Raw genomic sequence first — 20,685 nt, forward strand, 5'->3', positions numbered from 1 at the left:
AAATGATTTTTAAATGTTTTTTTTTTTTTTTTGAGAATGTCATATAGCAGCATGTGAAAAATATTGTTTTGTTTTTCAGAATTGTCGCTTTTTTTGTTTATAGCGCAAAAAATAAAAATTGCACAGGTGATCAAATACCACCAAACGAAAGCTCTATTTGTGGGGAAAAAAGGACATCAATTTTATTTGGGTACATTGACGCACGACGGCGCAATTGTCCGTTAAATTAATGCAGTACTGAATTGCAAAATAGGGCCTGGTCAGGAAGGGGGCAAATCCTTCCGGTCTTAAAGTGGTTAATACAATCTCTTTATTTAAAAAACAAATGCTAGGTACTCTCAATTTCCTGGTGCTTCCAGCGCACCAGTCTATACACGTATAAAAATCCTCACTGATGGTCTCGTTTGTATGCATAAGCCACTAGCACACACTCCAGGCTCCTGACTCCACAGAGCTGCCGGGTGTTGTCACTGTCTTTGCTCCTCCCCTATGCGTGTTGACACAGGGTCACGTGGCTTCCTCAGGCGGATTGTTGTTTTGTACGTGTTATCACTGCTGGCAATAATAATGGTAGGGCTTAATATACTCCCATACATTGTGAAGCGACACCCACTTTATTCATAGATAGCATCTGTGAGCTCCTCTATATTGGGTGAATTAAGTTCCAGTTCAGTATCTCCGCATAAGGCCAGGATCACATATGTGCGAATTGGATGCGGTTTCCTCACATCCAATTTGCATGACATGCAAGTGTGACCGGCTCGCAATGGAGCCAGTTCACACATGTTGGGGACGGCCGCGTTCATCATTCCAAAAGGGTCCTGTGCGTCTTTGGGTCCGGTTCAAGTGCAAATTCAGGCAAAAATTCAGATCTGATTCGCACCTAAACCGGTGAACAGGGACGCACCGGACTGCATGCTGTGAACCGCGGCCGCACATATGTGAACCCGGTCTAAAATTGCAACTGTGGTTACTGCTGCTGTCTGACCTCCTACCAGCTAATTCTGCTAGTATTTTAAGTATGCATGATGTTTCATTTCATGATTATTGCTGAAAGTGTTTTTTAATTCATTGGAGTAAAAAAATAATCTGCCCCAGGTGCCAAAAATACTAGGTACACCACTGCTTGTAAATGATGACAATGACTTCAGAGTCTTGCAGATAAAAGTTTGGGAATATATTTGGCAATGCATTGGGAGTCTGATCTACTGTATGTATGCTGGTTACACTATGAACAGCCTAGGGATACAGGCACAGGCAGGAGGGCCACATGCGGCCCCTGTCCCTCTATCTAGGTTTTCGCATCACTGAGTATTGTTATTTATCTTCAGAATGAATCCTACAATTCATTATGTTTCATATTTGAGCTGCAGATTGCCATTCTTTGAAACCGTTCATCCATGTCCTGTAATACACAGAGGCTTTCATTGCGATTAGAAGCTCATTAATAAAGTCACCCTTCATTACCAGGACTTCAAAGTTGGATTGTCTAAGTAATTACAGAATAATCAACACTTATTCTTTCTTGTGCAGATGCAGCAGCTGGAAAGACAAGTGATTGACGCAAATCGGCGGGCAGAGCAAGCATATGAACAGGTAATTGTAAATAACGTCTATGTAGCATCTGTCAGCTGTCTTGTAATTTAAAAATGATGTTACATTGCAGTAATTGCCCCACATGAAATCTCAAAGTATAGGTTTGTATGAATTAAAGGGGGTTGTAGCAGAAGCAGCGCGTGCCTGGGTTGTCACCTTCCAGGTTGCCAAGGAATTGAGCATCTTTAACAGACAGAAGTATTTCTTACTGCCTCCAGGGTAGCCTATTCAGGGCAAACTGATACCTTCTCTGCACTGGCCGGACCCTTAGGAAAGCGGACATGGGGGGTGTAGGCTCTCAAGAGAGTTGCTCACTTGGGGCAGGTTCACTGACAGCTTTCTGGCTGTGCATCATCGACATCAGGTGCCTTGAAGGGGGTACATTCGGAACATTTTTGGCCACCATAAAATGTTTTTTGTTGTGATCATATGGATGGCCACCATTTATATGGTTGTTATACACTGTAGATGGGTCACCTCAACAAAACAGTAGGCAATGAGACGTCTAGAATTTCTCAAAACAGATAGGACGATCTATGTTTTCCTGTATTTAGGGTTTTTTTATGTGTATTTACATTAGTAAAGTTTGTTTTTTTAGGGCTGGTTCACATCAGACGTGGTGGGACTGCGTAGGGCGGCTATTCCAGCATAGTCACACCGCATGGACAAGGCAAAATGCCTTGTCTCTTATGTGCCCTGTTCACACCACTGCATTGTACAGCATGCACTTCTTTTTTTCACTGTAGCGCAGTGGGAGGCAATTGAACTTTATAAAATGTCTGTGTAACATCTCGATAAAGTTTGTTTAAAAAAAAAAACGGAAACAGTGAAATCCGCCAATCTTAGCGCTTCATCACTGTGTTGAGCTCCGTCGGATTGCATGGCATACCAGCCTCTGCACTGCAGTCCAGTGCCTGGTGTAAACCAACCCTTAGTGTTATTTGTATTTGCGTTTTACCTTATTTTGTGTGCTTTTAATCATCATTTGTTTTACTTTACATCACTGTATTTTTCTTTTTGTGAAAAAACAAAACAAAAACATAAATTAATGAGGCTAATGAGGGGCTAGTATAGTTCTAGGATTGTTCAGGTTTATAAAAAAATAAAACTTTTGTAACCCAACAGGAGCTTCTAAAGCAGGTTACACCCCTATAAACCACCCAGACTCTCCAACTTTGTCTTCTCAATTGAATCCAATGCAATTTTTCCCTAAAAGGCAAAACATATATGTACCTAAATCTCCAGATTTTGGGGAAATACAAACTCTCAATTTCACTCATTACTAATAGGCACCATGATTGCTACCTAATTCTGCTAAAAAAAATATATATATTTGTATGTCTTAGTTATAATGCTTATAGAACTTGCCAGACATTTGCTTCTGGAAAATGCCATCATCCTAAACGCCTCTTAGCTGGCAGCCAAAGAGAATGTCACCGGGCTGTAAAGTCAATGCGGAAACTCGTGCCCTTATAAAATCGAAAAGTGCCAGTCTGCGTCAATCTGTTACTGGAACTTTCTTGTTATTAGGTAAACACTATCCTTGTAGGAAAGCAATATTTTGGGGGTTTATTGTTGAATTTTAGTTTTGGCACTTAAAACTGTAGTAAGCCGCTATTATTTTTTTTTTTTCGAACCTGCAAGGTAAAGCCATAATATGCATTGCATACTAGCACATTATGTGACACTTACCCTAGAATGAAGCCTTCCAATGGCGAGCTGTCACTGCTGACAAGGTTTCCATCTTCACCCAGTCTTTCAACTGGGTTCACAGACTCCGCATGTATGGAGCTGGAGCCACAATGACTTTGTTTATGGCACAGGAGTCTAAAGGAGCAGCCCAGGTAGCCGTTCCTTCAGTGCGGTGCACGTTTACGTGATATTTACAGTATGTACCTATAGGTAAGCTTTATATAGACTTACCTATAAGTACAAATTGTGCATGGGAGTTTACTCCCACTTTAAATTTATATTAAAGGTTATTTTTTTTATCTAAAATAAAAAAGAGGTTTATAGTTCCTTGCTCTTTGCAAAGATATTGCAGAGCACGACCACACCCCCCCTCCCCCCACACCACCACCTAAATCGTAACTTTGCAGCTGGACAGTGTAGTACATATGCCACAGCCACAACCACAACACTTTGCTTCTTGGCCGTGGCAAAAGGAACTCAGCTTGCAGAGTTTGACAGCCAGTACCATCTGTCAGACTTACCGAATTGTGGTCAAATGAAGCCACTGATCTACTGCCCTCTGAAAAGCAATTTGCGGAGGATTACTTTTCAGGCAGTGGTAGAGACTGCCGTCTGTGTGACAGAGCCCTAAATGTACAGCGTACAAAACGAAAAACCTTTGCTGAGTGCCCATTTTCACTGCCAGGTTTGAAAAAACCCAGGTTAGGATTCTGATTAACCCAGAGTAGGTTTGGCTTCTGATTAACCCGCTTTAAATTGGTAACTATTTTCTTTTCCGTATTAACCTTACATTTACATAGAGTCACATGAATAAAGGTAAAGCTGATACAACCCTCCTATTTTTTGTACAACAATGTGCATACAGCATAAAATGAATGCAAAAACCCACTATAGAGACAAGAGTATTAAACGTGAATATTATGTCAAAGTCTCCTCTCTTCTGTATTAAAAGAGCAAAGGCAATGTAATTTCCCACAAATAAAGGATTTATATTTTTTTTTTTTAACAGATGCACTTTATTGTGTATAAAGTAAAAGAAAAAACAAAACATTAACAAACCAAATCACAATTGGTAAAAATAGGTTACATGGCAAGATAATACAACACAGGTACTGTGTTCACTATATATATATATATATATATATATATATATATATATATATATATATATATATATATATATATATATATATATATATATATAAATCATAAATCAAACAGCAATTCTATTACAATTACTTGGCAAACCTGAAAAGCAGTCCAAAACGTAAGGCAGATCAACTTCCACATTACATAGCCAGTATCCCGAATTTGTCATCACTAATTAGTCACTGCAACAGTATAATGAAGAGGTAATAAGGGAGAGCTGAGGATTTGGTAAAAGGTGAAACGAATGGGGGGGGGGGGGGATACCTGAAACATTCACTGGGACAGCCCTCTAGCCTCCACCCATGTACCCCAGATCTTATAGAATTTTTTCGGACAATTGCAACTTACATAGGTTAATTTATATAATGGAAGCACCTGATTGACCAATATTCTCCACTGTTGGACCGTGGGCACCACCACTGTTTTCCATTTCATTGGAATGAAATCCATGCATAGATCATTGCATAGAACAGGAAGCACCATTGATGAAAGGAAATGGCTACACTGGTACCCACACCCAACAGGAGGAAAGCTGGATCCCATGGGACCTGCAGATCCAGAAGAGCACCAAGCTCCTCTACCACTGCTCGCCAAAAGATTTGAAGAGTGGCACAAGACCAAACCATGTGCATGAAAGTGCCTACCTCTGACCTACACCTAGGACAATACTTATCAGTTGCGGGGTAGATAAAAGAGAGCCGCTGGGCGGGTGTAAGATGCCCGGTGTAAACATTTCAATTGAATTTATCTATGTGAAAATTGATTGGTGCGCTAAACAAAATATGTGAAACAACAAAAAAGTGTTGACACTAGATACAAAGTGAATAATGTATAACAAAACTGGTGTGGTAAACAAATAACAAATTGAATGATTCCAAACAAGTGAAGTGGCCAAATGTCTGAAAAAATGTGATTCACAACAAAATCAAAGTCCATCAAGTGATGACAAATGGATTGAAGTATCTTGACGTATAAGTGCTTGAGATAATCCAAAGAAAAGTGACGTTAAAGTGATATCGGATCCCACCACCAGCTGACAATCCTGCTTATCAGATAAATGAATCTCTAAGGCATTGACAATATGCAATGGCATGCAAAGTTCACCCTGGTGTGACCACACAATGGAGCCTCTTAACAGATGTCTCTATTGACATGCGTTTCTGAGATAATTCCACTGGTTGGATTGGATAGTGGTGTTGATGTCCTCCTGAGTATTCCCCAGACTATCAGACTATTCACTCTTCTAATGATATAACTCGACTTGTGGCTCTGTGCGGAAGCGGCATCAGCAGGAGGAGCGGAAGCCTTTGCCGGAAGCCGGAAGCTGCGGGGTGATCGGTGCACAGCGAGGGAGCTGTGTGTGTGAGAGGAGGAGGAGCGGAGGAGGAGCCGCAAGTGCGAGGGAAGCCACACCAGGGAGCCAGGGGCCGGGTGAAGGAGCCTCGGAAGGAAGAATCTATCTCTGACCGAAATCAGCATTGGGATGCATTTGGGAGTAATCTTAGGTGTCCTTTTCCCAGAGATTCGGAGATAGAGTGAAGAGAGTACCCTAGCTGCATTTTTAGAAACCAAATAGCACTCCACTGAGTGTGATGTTAGAACCATAGCAATAGGAAATTGTGCCCTAACCGCATGCCACAATTAGAGGTATCTAAAAACCATCCTGTTGGGAAGGTGAAACTCTGTCTTCAAATCATTAAAGGTCAGCAGAGAACCATTTTTGAAAATATGATTAAGCGTAGTAATACCAAATCTCGCCCGCACCACAGGGTCCGGAATCAATCGAAGGTGCGGAAGAGAGGGGTTACCCCATAGCGGTGTAAATGCTGAGATAATATTAGGTTCTTTCAAAAATATGGTTACCTGCTGAAAAACCCTAATCCTAGTACGCATCAGCATTGTGACATTGAGGTTAGACCTGGGCCCTCAAAAGACCACATTACTAAGCTCAGCGTAAGAGCCCAGAAGTGTGACTTCCGAGTTAACCACTGGGTTGCCTCACAGTTGAGCAAACCACCACTGGACAATGACAAGGACCGCTGCCCAATAGTAATGTCTAAAATTGGGAAGGGCCGGGCCTCCCATTGACATTGGGAGTTGCACGTGGATTTTAAGCAGATCTTCACTGCATCTGAGCACCAAAAACACTATTTAATAAATTTTTAACATTCAAAGCAAACTCCCCCACCCATCCATGTCTCCATGCTTTACTTTGGTGAGAAATCACTTTGAAAAACACCCCCTAGCATTTCTGGCCGTGGCCATCTTGAGTAAGGGCAAATGATTCATGTAGCAATTACTTCCTGCCCTAAGCTCAAGTATGCATTCAGGAGAGTGTGCTGAGCTGTGAAAATCCCTCCTCCCCTCCTGAAGACTCCTGGGATGTATGACATCATTTGCCTAGGCATGAAACCTGGAAGTAACTGAAGATATGTAAAAAAATGTTAAGCAGTATGAGGAATAAAAATAATTAATATTGATTGGGAGAGTGAAGTTCCACTTTCAATTTAGTGATATTCAAGAGACAGTTATGTGCTGGTAACCTTTTGTTATTTGTGAGACGCTGCACAGTGCTTACAGGCTATTTTAGGCATCATTTTTAAATGTAGGCAATGCGTTGGTTGATCTGGATGACTTGGTTGACAATCCTATTCCACAGAAGCTTCTAAATGCCACAGATTTTAAATACATTGTCATTATTATTTATTAAGGAAAACTTCCACCAAAGAAATATGGAGGGTGCCATTACTGACCTCTTCTTCTAGGCAACTAGCATAATTGGAAGGAGGCCATCAATGGAAGCTGCATTGGACAAGGTGAAGAGTTGGGGTGGTGATGACACGATCTCCAACTCATTCAATGAGAGAACACCTTGGAACTACGAAACTTTCCCTGAATGGAGACAGTGCCAAGCAAGCGGCCCCCTGTGGTTACTAATCAAAAGGGCAGCCGCTTGGCTTCCCGCCCGGAAGACTGTGCTACATCACTATACTAGCGGCAACTACTACAGTGATTTGCAGCTTACACAAGGATTGGCTGGGAATTAGTTATGCGCACTTACATTGGTCCAAGCTGGACCAATGTAACCATGTTATAAAAATCATACTCGGCCTAGGTGCACTAAAACCCTGATTAATTATTTTTTTATTATGCCAAGAGGGAAATTATTCTAAAATGAAACGACCGCCCCCCCCTATAGGCTCATGGGAAAATTCTATAAATGCAGTTCTTCCTATTTACCGATTGACATACATCAATAAGAATTGTCCCAAAAGTTTTATAGGGTCTGGCAGCCATGGACGGCTTAGCGGTCGGTGGCTGTCACGCCCCTCGCCTAATGTTATATTTTGTTACTTGTACTTTCATCTGACTTATTCATTTGATTTTTTTTTTCCTTATCAAGAAATTGACTGTGCTCTAGCCATTTGTACAGTTGTGTTTACACCTGAGATGTGCTTCGTCATGACTTGTACCATGTCTTTGTTTATTACAATAAAGGAACAGTCTGATAGTTAAAAAAAAAAAAATCATACTAAAATTTAGCTTGAAATCTGACCCATCTTTGTCAACAGTGGGTTTCTCTAACCGTGTAAAAATTATACTGATGCCCCAGTTGCTGCTCTACCACTACATGCCATTCTGGATCTCCATCTATTTCCATTATTTAGTAGAACACTGATGCTACAGGCTTGCAAATCATCAGTGACAATGATGATAGCCATGCCACCTGGAACATTTTTTAAGCCCACTATTGTACAAGAAGGAACAGCCTACATGAGATCGACAACTCTGCATTAAATTCAGGAGCAGTGCAGCATCGTTGCCACACCATCACAGGAAGCTGCATTAGGTGGACTTTACTGGCAGGCTCGATTGGTATTTTTGAGACTTTGAAGGGGGTCTATATGAAAATCCCAAGGACAGATGCACTAATAATCAAAGTGTTACTAATCCCAGGACCCTGCATGCACTATATTTGGTCTCCCACAGTACACAGAACATGAAAAAGCAATAGTTTTAGTAAATATAAACTGCTAAATACCTTTTCTCATCAGTACTATATAGCAGTCTTGTGACTTCTATCAGTGTCTGATTAAAGTTTGTAGGAGGAGTTTTCGTTCTCCTCTGACTGTCCTATGAGGCCGCATGACCCCTGACCCTCTGTGCTGATCACATGCAGATTTCCCTCACCTGTTCCTGTAGCAACTCTAAAATGTGGTTTTCCGGTCACTTTCTGTACCAGAGACAATAGTCACCATTCTACTTAAACCTCTAAAAAAAAATTTTGGCTTGAAAGCAGCACAGTGGTTAAGTGATTAGCACTTCTGCCTAGTAGCACGAGGGTTGTCGATTCGAATCCCAACCATGACACTACCTGCTGGGGTTTGCATGTTCTCCCTGTGCTGTTCCCCCAGGCACTCCGGTTTCCTCCCACACTCCAAAGACATGCTGGGAGATTAATTGGCTTCTGTCAGAATTGTCCCTAGTATGTGTTTGTATGAATGTGAGTTATTCCCCGTACACACGTGCAGATTATCTGAAGACTTTTGTCTGCAGACTTACCAAAACCATATAATATGAGGTCAAACCTAAACACTTTCAATTTGTATGCAATCCGGCAGGCCCTTGCACTACATAGAAAAGGTAAATCTGAAGACAAAAGTCTTCAGATAATCTGCACGTGTGTACGGGGCATAAGGCACCTTAGATTGTACGCTCCTTGAGGGCAGGGACTGATGTAAATGTATAATATACAAGCGTTGTGAAGATTGACAATACTATATAAGTACTTATAATAAATATATGTACATATGCATTCTTTTTATTGATAGAAAACCTTTTTTAATGATTGATGCTATCTGCGGTAAAATTGTTCCAAGTGTGTCAGTAGTATAGTATCTCTTCTGTGTTAATGAAGAAACCTTCTCACCTCATTCTAAACCCGGACAGTGAGTGAGATCAGGCAAAGTACACATGCACAACAGATGCTTCACTTTCCTGATCAACTGGAAAAAACTCAAAGTCACTCTGTGAATATTTGCATTTAAAGGGGCAATGATCTTCCCTAGCTGGACAAGCTGATATCACAATAAATGAAAAGCAATCAAATGGAAACATTCTGTATTCACTATGTAATCTGTATGGAATGTCCAGCAGTTATTTCACATGACTGCAGTGAGAGAATGTGGTAAGCCCTCTGTAGGTTGGTAGTGGTTGGATAACGTGTCCTAGTCTTTCCATAGACCTTGCATGAGCTTTGAATTGAATGGATTCTGGGTAACCTGAGTAATAGGGGACATTGGGATTTCAAGACAATTCTTTCATTGAAGGCTACCTTAACCAAAACATATTGTTGTCTTTATTTTTTTTTTAAATGGAAAAATTGGAAGCAATGTCAGGTTTTTGTAGAAGCAAAGACCACCCAAGGTCAGTCTTCTGATTCCATCTCGACCAACGCACTTCCAGGTGCTGGCCCTGTCTGTCACAGGCTCCAAGTATCAAAGTAAATCTGGTTGGCCGCATGTCCAGTAAAAAATTATCTTGATTTTGATATATTCATAAAAGCAAATGGGGGAACACCGTCACCAGCTAACACGTTTCATGCTCACTTGGCAATTAATCATAGCTCACAAAACAATGTTCTGCAAAGGGGGGTATATATATATATATATATATATATATATATATATATATATATATATATATAAATAAACACATACAGTGCCTTGAAAATGTATTCAAAGCCCTTGAAATTTTCCACATTTTGTCATGTTACAACCAAAAACATAAATGTATTTTATTGGGATTTTATGTGATAGACCAACACAAAGTAGCACATAATTGTGAAGTAGAAGGAAAATGATAAATGGTTTTCAAAACTTTATATAAATAAATATGTGAAACGTGTGGCGTGCATTTGTATTTAGCCCCCCCAAGTCAGTACCTTGTAGAACCACCTTTCCCTGCAATTACAGCTGCAAGTCTTTTTGGGGATGTCTCTACCAGCTTTGCACATCTAGAGAATTTTTGGCCATTCTTCTTTGCAAAATAGCTCAAGCTCTGTCAGATTGGATGGAGAGCGTCTGTCAATAGCAATTTTCAAGTCTTGCCACATATTCTGAATTGGATTTAGGTCTGGACTTTGACTGGGCCATTCTAACGCATGAATATGCTTTGATCTAAACCATTACATTGTAGCTCTGGCTGTATGTTTCGTGTCGTTGTCCTGTGGAAAGGTGAACCTCCGCCCCAGTCTCAATTCTTTTGCAGACTCTAACAGGTTTTCTTCTAAGATTGCCCTGTTTTTGGCTCCATCCATCTTCCCATCAACTCTGACCAGCTTCCCTGTCCCTGCTGAAGAAAAGCATCCCCAAAGCATGATGCTGTCACCACCATGTTTCACGGTGGGGATGGTGTGTTCAGGGTGATGTGCAGTGTTAGTTTTTTTCCACCACACATAGTGTTTTGGTTTTAGGCCAAAAAGTTCAATTTTGGTCTCATCTGACCAGAGCACCTTCTTCCACATCTTTGCTGTGTCCCCCACGTGGCTCCTCACAAAGTGTAAACTGGACTTTTATGACTTTCTTCAGCAATAGCTTTCTTCTTTCACTTTCACTCTTCCATAAAGCCCAGTTTTTTGAAGTGCACAATTAATAGTTGTCCCGTGGACAGATTCTCCCACCTGAGCTGTGGATCTCTGCAGCTCCTCCAGAGTTACCATGGGCCTCTTGGCTGCTTCTCTGATTAATGCTCTCCTTCCCCGACCTGTCAGTTTAGGTGGACGGCCATGTCTTGGTAGGTTTTGCAGTTGTGCCATACTCTTTCCATTTTCGGATGATGGATTGAACAGTACACTGTGAGATGTTCAAAGCTTGGGATATTTTTTTTTATTACCTAACCCTGCTTTAAACTTCTCCACTCTTAATCCCTGACCTGTCTGGTGTGTTCCTTGGCCTTCATGATGCTGTTTGTTCACTAAGGTTATCTAACAAACCTCTGAGGGCTTCACAGAACAGCTGTATTTACACTCAGATTAAATTACACTCAGGTGGAATCTATTTACCAATTTGGTGACTTCTGGCAATTGTTTCCACTAGATTTTAGTTAGGGGTATCAGAGTAAAGGGGGCTGAATACAAATGCATGTCACACTTTTCACATATTTATTTGTAAAACATTTTGAAAACCATTTATCATTTTCCTTCCACTTCACAATTATGTGCTACTTTGTGTTGGTCTATCACATAAAATCCCAATAAAATACATTTACGTTTTTGTTGTAACATGACAAAATGTGGAAAATGTCAAGGGGTATGAATACTTATTTCAAGGCACTGTACATAGAATCACATATGATTAGAAAAACCTATGTGGAACAATTAGCTTGCAGTCGCCAATCATTAGCAGCTGCCCACCCTATTTAACAATACAAAACAGTTTACATTTAATGCAATTATGAGTTTAAAAAACATCAACCACGTAGAAAAAGTTTAAAAAACTTTATACAAAAAAATAAAGCAAAAAAGCCTACATTTTGGACAACACAGGAATCAATAATTGATTGAGAGTCACCATCGAATGTTCTCATTCATAGAAATGTGAAACATCCCACTTATATTTAAGACCCAATGGTTTTCTTGTACCCAAACAAAAGGTCCTAAAAACTTCTCTTTTTACATGAGAGCCTGAATTTATTACCACCTCTCTTAGGGACTAGCTGATAATTGCATGCAATTTACACTGTTTTGTATTGTGGAATAGGGTAGGTAGCTACTAATGATTGCCAGCTGCATGCTAATTGATCCACACAGGTGCTTAGTGAGCGTGAAACGCGTTAGCTGGTGATGCTGTTCCCCCATTTGTGTTTGGAGTTTCTTTTATGGACATATCAAAATAAAGGTGATTTTAAGTCCTGGTGATGTACAAGATATCACTGACACTAGAGGTGGTAATCATTGGGAACACAGGCAGCTCCATCATCATAGGGATTTCAATTCCTAAAGAGAATCTTCACTCTACAGTGTTAAAGAACATTTCATATTCCTGATATGCGCTTGCTGTACCATGTAGCTGTATTCAGAAGTATCCTGTTCTCTTTGTATTGCTTCCTTTGTGTAAAATCATTGGTTTTCCAGCACAGCCATTCACTGGTAAGACCAGTGTGCTGCTGTTTCCCCACCCTCACCTCTCTATCCAGCTAAGAACAGAATGAATGTGATCACTTAATAAAAACATAAAAAAGGGTTAAAAAAGTTATTTGTAATGTGTTTTTTTTATCTATACACAAATGTTTTGCCTTTCATTTCTCTTTTAAACTCAATGGGGTTGTTTGACAAGATGAGAGTTTACATATACTTTATTTATTTTTTAATCCCTTTGTACTGCTGGATTCTTTTCAAAATAGATGCTCTCATCTCTACCAAAGGTAGCCACATGCTGCCATTTATTAAAGGTATTTATATATTGTAGATAATTTACACAGCGCTTTACATATTGTACATTCACATCAGTCCCTGCCCTCAAGGAACTTACAGTCTAAGGTCCCTAACTCACATTCATACATACATATACTTGGGCCAGTTTAGACGGAAGCCAGTTACCCTACCAGCATGTCTCTTGGCATGTGGGAGGAAACCAGAGCACCCAGAGCAAACCCACCCAAGCCCAGGGAGAATGTGAAAACTCCATAGGGCCTCTACTGCAATTTAAATCAAAGACCCTTTTGCTGCAAGGAAGAAGTGCTAACCAATAAACCACTGTGCTGCCCACTTCTTTACTCACCTCATCAGGAGGCCATTGTCTCTTCCTAGATCTTGCAGCCAGTCCCCTGATGGCTCACAGTGACGTAGAATACACTACGTTCTCCTGGATTGCTTGATGTCAGTATCCCAGAAGGTTGCTGGCGAAGGGGACATCATTCTCACCTAGGGGAGAATCCTGTTAATGCTGGAGGGGATGAGAAAAAAATGTATTCAAATTAATAATACAAAAGTAAATGTCCAAATGTGAAGGACGAGGGGGGTAGGAGTGCAATGATGGAAAGTGGAGGGGTAGGGTGAAGTGCTGCTATGTGTGCACAATAGCCAGGTATCTGTTGATACATTAGCTTTTTAACCAATGGTCTAGAGCAGGAGTTCCCAAACTGTGGGTCGGGACCCACTGGTGGATCGCGAGCTGCATTTGAGTGGGTCGCGCTGTGCCGGAAATCACTGAGAGCGGGCCTGCTTAAATTGTGCTGTGCAAGCCCGCGCAAAGTACAGAGAGCCAGAGCAGTCAAATCGGGATGGATTCAGGACCCCGCCCATGCAGTTTACGGAGGCTGGTCTGCATTTCCCATGAGGAGGATACTTGCATCAGTGAGTAAGTATGTGGGCTGTTATGTAGGATATGTTCATGGGGTGCAGAGCCAGCTCCTTGGTCCTGCTGGCAGCAGCGGTGGTGGCTAGGCTGGCGGCGGGATTCTCTCAGCTATAGCGGACAGAGACAGCAGCCTTGGTGTCATAGGAGGACCTGGTGGCCTGGCGGTGTCAGGAGTTCATGGCAGCTTCTGTGACCCCAGTAGAGGATCTGAAGGAGAAGAGCCAGGACACCAAGACCAGCATAGAGCTCCTCATCATGGAGACTCTGGGTGAGGTGTGCTGGGCCCTGGAGAGGGCAAACAGAGGCTTCACCTTCACTGTGGACCGCTGGGAGAGGAAGGAGTGTGAGTGCCATATAGCCTTATATTTATTTAAATATTAAGCGTATTCAAAAATAAATTGATTGATATTTTTAATTTAACATCCCCCTCCCTTTAAAATATGCATTATTATTATTCATATTTGCATTTATATAGCGCCAACAAATTCCGTAGCGCTTTAGAATATTCAATTACAAGCTAGTGGGTCCCGAAAAATAACTGTATTCAGAAGTGGTTTCTCGGCCCAAAAAAGTTTGGGAAGCCCTGTTCTAGAGGCCAAAGATGAGAGTGGATTCTCCAAATTATCTCAAAATAGAACTATAGGTAAAACTTTTTTTTTAAATTTTGGATAGAGCAAAGTATGGCTATAACCCCTGTAAGGTTTTTTTTCTTGCAGGAAATCCCTGCAAATTCAGAGCTAGTGTTCCCATTGGAAGATTTCCCCTCTATTCCTTTTTTGGCGACAACCCAACATTTGGGATTTTCTTTTACTTTCACTTTGAATGATAATGGTAAACAGGACAAATAAAGAGGGTGAATCTCCTTAACCTCCCTAGCGGTAACCCCGAGCGTGACTCGGGGTGGATTTTTCATACCAGGAGCGGTATCCCCGAGTCACGCTCGGGGTGGATGTGCAGAGAGCGCAGCGGTGTCTCTTACCTTCTCCTGGCGATCCAGCGATGATCTCTCATTGCTGTGACCACCAGCCGAGATCCCCGCTGCTCCTCCGTCCTCCGTCGGTGTGATGACTTCCTAGTTCCGTTCCCTGCAGCAGCAATGCTGCATGGGAGCGGAACTAGGGAGGGAAATTCAAAAAAAACAAAAAACGTTGCACAAAACACAAACACATAACACATTTTATATTATATATATATATATATATATATATATATGCACACACACACACATATATATATATACTTATATACACACATACAGTGGGTACGGAAAGTATTCAGACCCCCTTAAATTTTTCACTCTTTGTTATATTGCAGCCATTTGCTAAAATCATTTAAGTTCATTCTTCTTCCTCATGAATGTACACATAGCACCCCATACTGACAGAAAAACACAGAATTGTTGACCTTGTTGCAGATTTATTAAAAAAGAAAAACTGAAATATCACATGGTCCTAAGTATTCAGACCCTTTGCTCAGTATTTAGTAGAAGCCCCCTTTTGATCTAATACAGCCAGGAGTCTTTTTGGGAAAGATGCAACAAGTCTTTCACACCTGGATTTGGGGATCCTCTGCCATTCCTCCTTGCAGATCCTCTCCAGTTCTGTCAGGTTGGATGGTAAACGTTGGTGGACAGCCATTTTTAGGTCTCTCCAGAGATGCTCAATTGGGTTTAAGTCAGGGCTCTGGCTGGGCCATTCAAGAACAGTCACGGAGTTGTTGTGAAGCCACTCCTTCGTTATTTTAGCTGCGTGCTTAGGGTCATTGTCTTGTTGGAAGGTAAACCTTCGGCCCAGTCTGAGGTCCAGAGCACTCTGGAGAAGGTTTTTGTCCAGGATATCCCTGTACTTGGCCGCATTCACCTTTTCTCGATTGCAACCAGTCGTCCTGTCCCTGCAGCTGAAAAACACCCCCACAGCATGATGCTGCCACCACCATGCTTCACTGTTGGGACTGTATTGGACAGGTGATGAGCAGTGCCTGGTTTTCTCCACACATACCGCTTAGAATTAAGGCCAAAAAGTTCTATTTTGGTCTCATCAGACCAGAGAATCTTATTTCTCACCATCTTGGAGTCCTTCAGGTGTTTTTTAGCAAACTCCATGCGGGCTTTCATGTGTCTTACACTGAGGAGAGGCTTCCGTCGGGCCACTCTGCCATAAAGCCCCGACTGGTGGAGGGCTGCAGTGATGGTTGACTTTCTACAACTTTCTCCCATCTCCTAACTGCATCTCTGGAGCTCAGCCACAGTGATCTTTGGGTTCTTCTTTACCTCTCTCACCAAGGCTCTTCTCCCCCGATAGCTCAGTTTGGCCGGACGGCCAGCTCTAGGAAGGGTTCTGGTCGTCCCAAACGTCTTCCATTTGAGGATTATGGAGGCCACTGTGCTCTTAGGAACCTTAAGTGCAGCAGAAATCTTTTTGTAACCTTGGCCAGATCTGTGCCTTGCCACAATTCTGTCTCTGAGCTCTTCAGGCAGTTCCTTTGACCTCATGATTCTCATTTGCTCTGACATGCATTGTGATCTGGAAGGTCTTATATAGACAGGTGTGTGGCTTTCCTAATCAAGTCCAATCAGTATAATCAAACACAACTGGACTCAAATGAAGGTGTAGAACCATCTCAAGGATGATCAGAAGAAATGGAAAGCACCTGAGTTAAATATATGAGTGTCACAGCAAAGGGTCTGAATACTTAGGACCATGTGATATTTCAGTTTTTCTTTTTTAATAAATCTGCAACAATGTCAACAATTCTGTGTTTTTCTGTCAGTATGGGGTGCTATGTGTACATTCATGAGGAAGAAGAATGAACTTAAATGATTTTAGCAAATGGCTGCAATATAACAGAGAGTGAAAAATTTAAGGGGGTCTGAATACTTTCCGTACCCACTGTATATATATATATAAAATTATATTATTGATTCGATTATAATTCATGCGTTTGTGTTTCAAATTTATCACATCTGGGATGTCTACTAGAGTCTTATTTTGGTCAGGTTTAAGTCAGTAATTACTAAGAATTGTAGGCCTATAATACATAACGCCAAATTTCCATGAAAAGAATTGTACCGCTTTTGGTACAGAATTCCTGACATAATCATACCGCCAGGGAGGTTAATGGGTGCACAGACAGCAATAAAAAACAGGTGTTCTAATCCCTCTACACTCTATGCAAAACTAAGAAAAAAAAGTTTTACCTTTTGTGGGACCTAAAAAATTATCTATAGGATTTTCTCATTACCATCAGGCATCCCAACCACGGTGCTACCTGCCTGGAGTTTGCATCCCTGTGCTTGCATGGGTTCCCTCTGGGTATTCCAGTTTCCTCCCACACTCCAAAGACATGCTGGTAGGCTAATTGATTCCTATGTAAATTGTCCCTAGTATATGTATGATTGTGAGATCGGGACCTTAGCTTGTAAACTCCTTGAGGGCAGGGACTGATGTGAATGTACAGTATATATAGATATGTAAATTGATGGTGCTATTTAGGTATCTGTAATAATAATAATACTTTACCTTGGTATCCTTCCCCTCCTGTTTTAGCAGAAGTCTCATTATGCATGCTGCATTTTTTAGAATTTAGAGTAAATGCAAAACCCAGCTGGGAGATTGGTGAGGTAAAAAATCCCAACCAGTGTCTTCCAAAAACCAAAGTGTCTACCAAAGACAGCATTCTCCAAATAGTTTTTCTAAGGTTAAAGTAGACGGAGTTGGTTTCACTAGCAAGTCTTTAAAGCTCCTACACCTTCTGCTTTTTTCTGTTTGCTGGTGTTCCCTAATAAAGATTTACTATGTTTGCTTCTAGGGAAGCTTTTTTTTACTTTGATAGTATTAACTAATGGCGCTTTTCCACTGCATGGAACCGAACGGTTCGGCTCGCTTTTGTGCTTTTCCACTGCTGGTACCGCATGGTATAGTGTAGAAACGGTTCGGTATGGTACGGCGACGCTTTTCCACTGCATGGAACCGAACGGTACGGCTCTCAAAAACAGTACCACCTCGATTGTGGTTCCAAGAGGTAACATACCCGGTACCATATCCCACAATCCTTTGCATGCAGTCACTACTAGCCACTGATTGGTCAAAGAATCCCACCCACCCCGTTGTTATCCCACCCACTTAACTTTAGTACTACTTTAGTGGAAAAGCAAACCATACCGTACCGTACCGAACCGTTCCAACACCGTACCATGCGGTACCAGCAGTGGAAAAGCAAACCGGGCCAAGCAGGGCCAAGTAGAGCCGAGCCGGTACTTGCAGTGGAAAAGTGCCATTAGCATACCTGCATACGCCATAGACCAGGGATCCTCAAACTACGGCCCTCCAGCTGTTGCTAACTACAGATCCCATGAGGCAATGTAAAACTCTGAGATTCACAGACATGGACTAAGCCTGATGGGAATTGTAGTTCCTGAACAACTGGAGTGCCATAGTTTGAAGACCCCTGCCATAGATGGTAGAAAATGACACAGACATCATCCAAGCTTATACAGAGGGCTATAGACCCTAAGCATTACCTTAAGCCTAGGTTCACACTGCGGTGCGGAGCGGCTCACAGCAGGGATCTGGTGCGTCCCTGTTCTCTGTTTAAGGGACGAATAAGGCCCGAATTTTTGTCTGGATTCGGACCTGAAAAAGACCAGAAGACGCACAACTTCTACAAACTGCTCACAAACATAATTGCTCGCAAATATAGGTGCTGCCGAAAAACTGATGACATGAATAATGCGGGATTGTGAAGAGCGGGATATTTTTCTTTGGGAAGATAAAACCTATAAAAGTCCAGTAAAGAGACGCTGTCACATTTTTCTTTGGCCGCTTGTGTTCACTAAGTGTAAGTGCATTTTTACATAAAGATCCAAAAAATCAACATTTTTAAGCAAGTTTACGATTTTGTGTGTGACCGCATGAGACCCGAGGGCCCCAGGTTGAACAACCCTGATATAAGACCAACCTCCTATGCTCCCACTCACAAGCTGTCCCTGGATTCTGTTGCAGCAAGGCCTAGTAGATGAGCAGGTGATACATCATCTACCGAGGTGCTCTTTATACTCTATGTCTTTTTTTAAGACCAATAGCCCTTCTGTAAGCTAAGCCAAAGTATACAGCAATTCATATGATCAGCTCAGAGGTATTTTCCAAGGCTGACCTAACTAAGTATTTATCTTTCAGGTGTGCCTTTAATTCCATGAGAACCAATATGTTGATAAATGCCAACACAATTGCCACCACATAGAGGTGTCAGGTTCACTTTATTGCCTTGCCAGTGTTGGACTTATCACCCATTTAAACTCTGTAAACTTTTCTTCTCCACAGATAAATAATTAAGTATATGTTTTAGGAATGCCAGAGGACACAGAGAACAGATGGAAGGGGCCTTCATTTTGACTTTAAAAGGATATATTTAGTTTTACTACTATGAGATTTCACTAAATAAATACAAGGCTTTCAGAGGTATTTAATGACCCTCTGGCAGTGGTCCAAAGGAGCACAGGAATTCTACTTGTCACGGCTTCTGTTCACTAATAAATCAGGGATGTGTTTGCTGTTGGCCATGGTGCTAAGCATTTTTCATACGGACTTCAAGAGAAATAGTGTAGCCAAAACTACAGATGTATTATGATTATAGCTGCTACTACTGATTTGGAGCTCCTCGGTGCATTAATCAGTCCCCGTTCTGCACCATCTAGTTTGATCACATCACATGAAAAGCAGAATACATATTACTTATTTTTGGAATGATGATAAATCAGTAGAAGAAAAGGAAATGGATAAGACCTTTAAAACACTTAAGACGCATTTATGTCACTTAGAGGTTGATTTACTAAAACTGGAGAGTGCTAAATCTGATGTAGCGTGCATGGTAGCCAACTGGCTTCTAATTTTGGTTTGCTAAATTAGGCTTTGACAATAAAACCTGGAAGTTGATTGGTTTTTATGCAGAGCTGCACCAGATTTTGCACTCTCCAGTTTTAGTAAATCCACCCCTTAGTGATTATGATTACTATTCTCTCTTGTTTTCAACCTAAGTTCAACAGATCTATGATCCTCCTAAGCTATTATTGTTCTTGGTGGCTTTCTGGCATGTGTGCCAATGAACAGTCTGTCCCTTATTATCAGCTCTTCAGGCAGTTTCATGGTTCTGCATGCTAGGCTTCAACCATAGCAACAGTTTTGCATCTCTTGTTCTCAAATGTTTAATACAGGTCTTCCATAATTTAAGTGCTAGGAACAATAAAAGCACATGACAGGATAACAAAGTTGGGTAGGTCAGGTTAGGAATTTTGAAGAATTACAGCTGTTATGCCGATCCTGTTAAGAGCCACCACCCTACCCTTTCCTAACAAGAGATAATAAAGGTAGGGTCTCTGAAAATGGAGATAAAGGTGGTGTTGTATGGTAACCCTCTTGCATACAGAAAGCTTGATAGGGTATGGAATGTATGGCTCTCTGTACTAGAGTCTAACTGAGAGGTAAAATGGTGTGTGTCCCAAGGACACGGAAGGTATGGCTCTCTATAGTGGGGTCTTATTAATGAAGGTGAATTTTAAAGCTTTATCCACAAAAACTAAAGAACCTTCCATGATCAGCAGTTTAAAGAGCAGATTGTGGGTCTTCATAGCTTTGGGCATGCTATTGTGTAAAACTCTCTTCTTGTATAATCACTGCAGGGTGGGGTACAGTATACACTGGGCCTCTCCTGTATCTAGTTGACATCTACTAGAAAACTCTGAACTCCAGCTTGGTTCTCCTGCTCACCTGTCTGACTCTTTCTTGGGCATGCTGTCCAGTGTTCACAAAGGATTTAGGCTTTATGGGTTTTTTGCTGTTGGTAGCTTTAAGTTATTGTTGTTGTAATTGTTGTATTGTTGTATTGTTGTAATGCT

General features: G+C 41.4%; 1 protein-coding gene across 1 annotated transcript in view; it reads left to right on the top strand.

Annotated features, from left to right (window-relative positions):
* The window catches only part of PLEKHH2 (pleckstrin homology, MyTH4 and FERM domain containing H2), a 263,489-nt gene that overhangs the window by 144,914 nt on the left and 97,890 nt on the right, over positions 1 to 20,685 (top strand). Inside the window, exon 3 of the mRNA XM_082249839.1 lies at positions 1,534 to 1,596. Within this exon, the coding sequence (XP_082105965.1) occupies positions 1,534 to 1,596 (63 nt within the window). The remainder of the gene's footprint in view (positions 1 to 1,533; positions 1,597 to 20,685) is intronic.

This window comes from Pelophylax lessonae, assembly GCF_965119305.1.
Source record: "Pelophylax lessonae genome assembly, chromosome: 3".
Classification (NCBI taxonomy): Eukaryota; Metazoa; Chordata; class Amphibia; order Anura; family Ranidae; genus Pelophylax; species Pelophylax lessonae.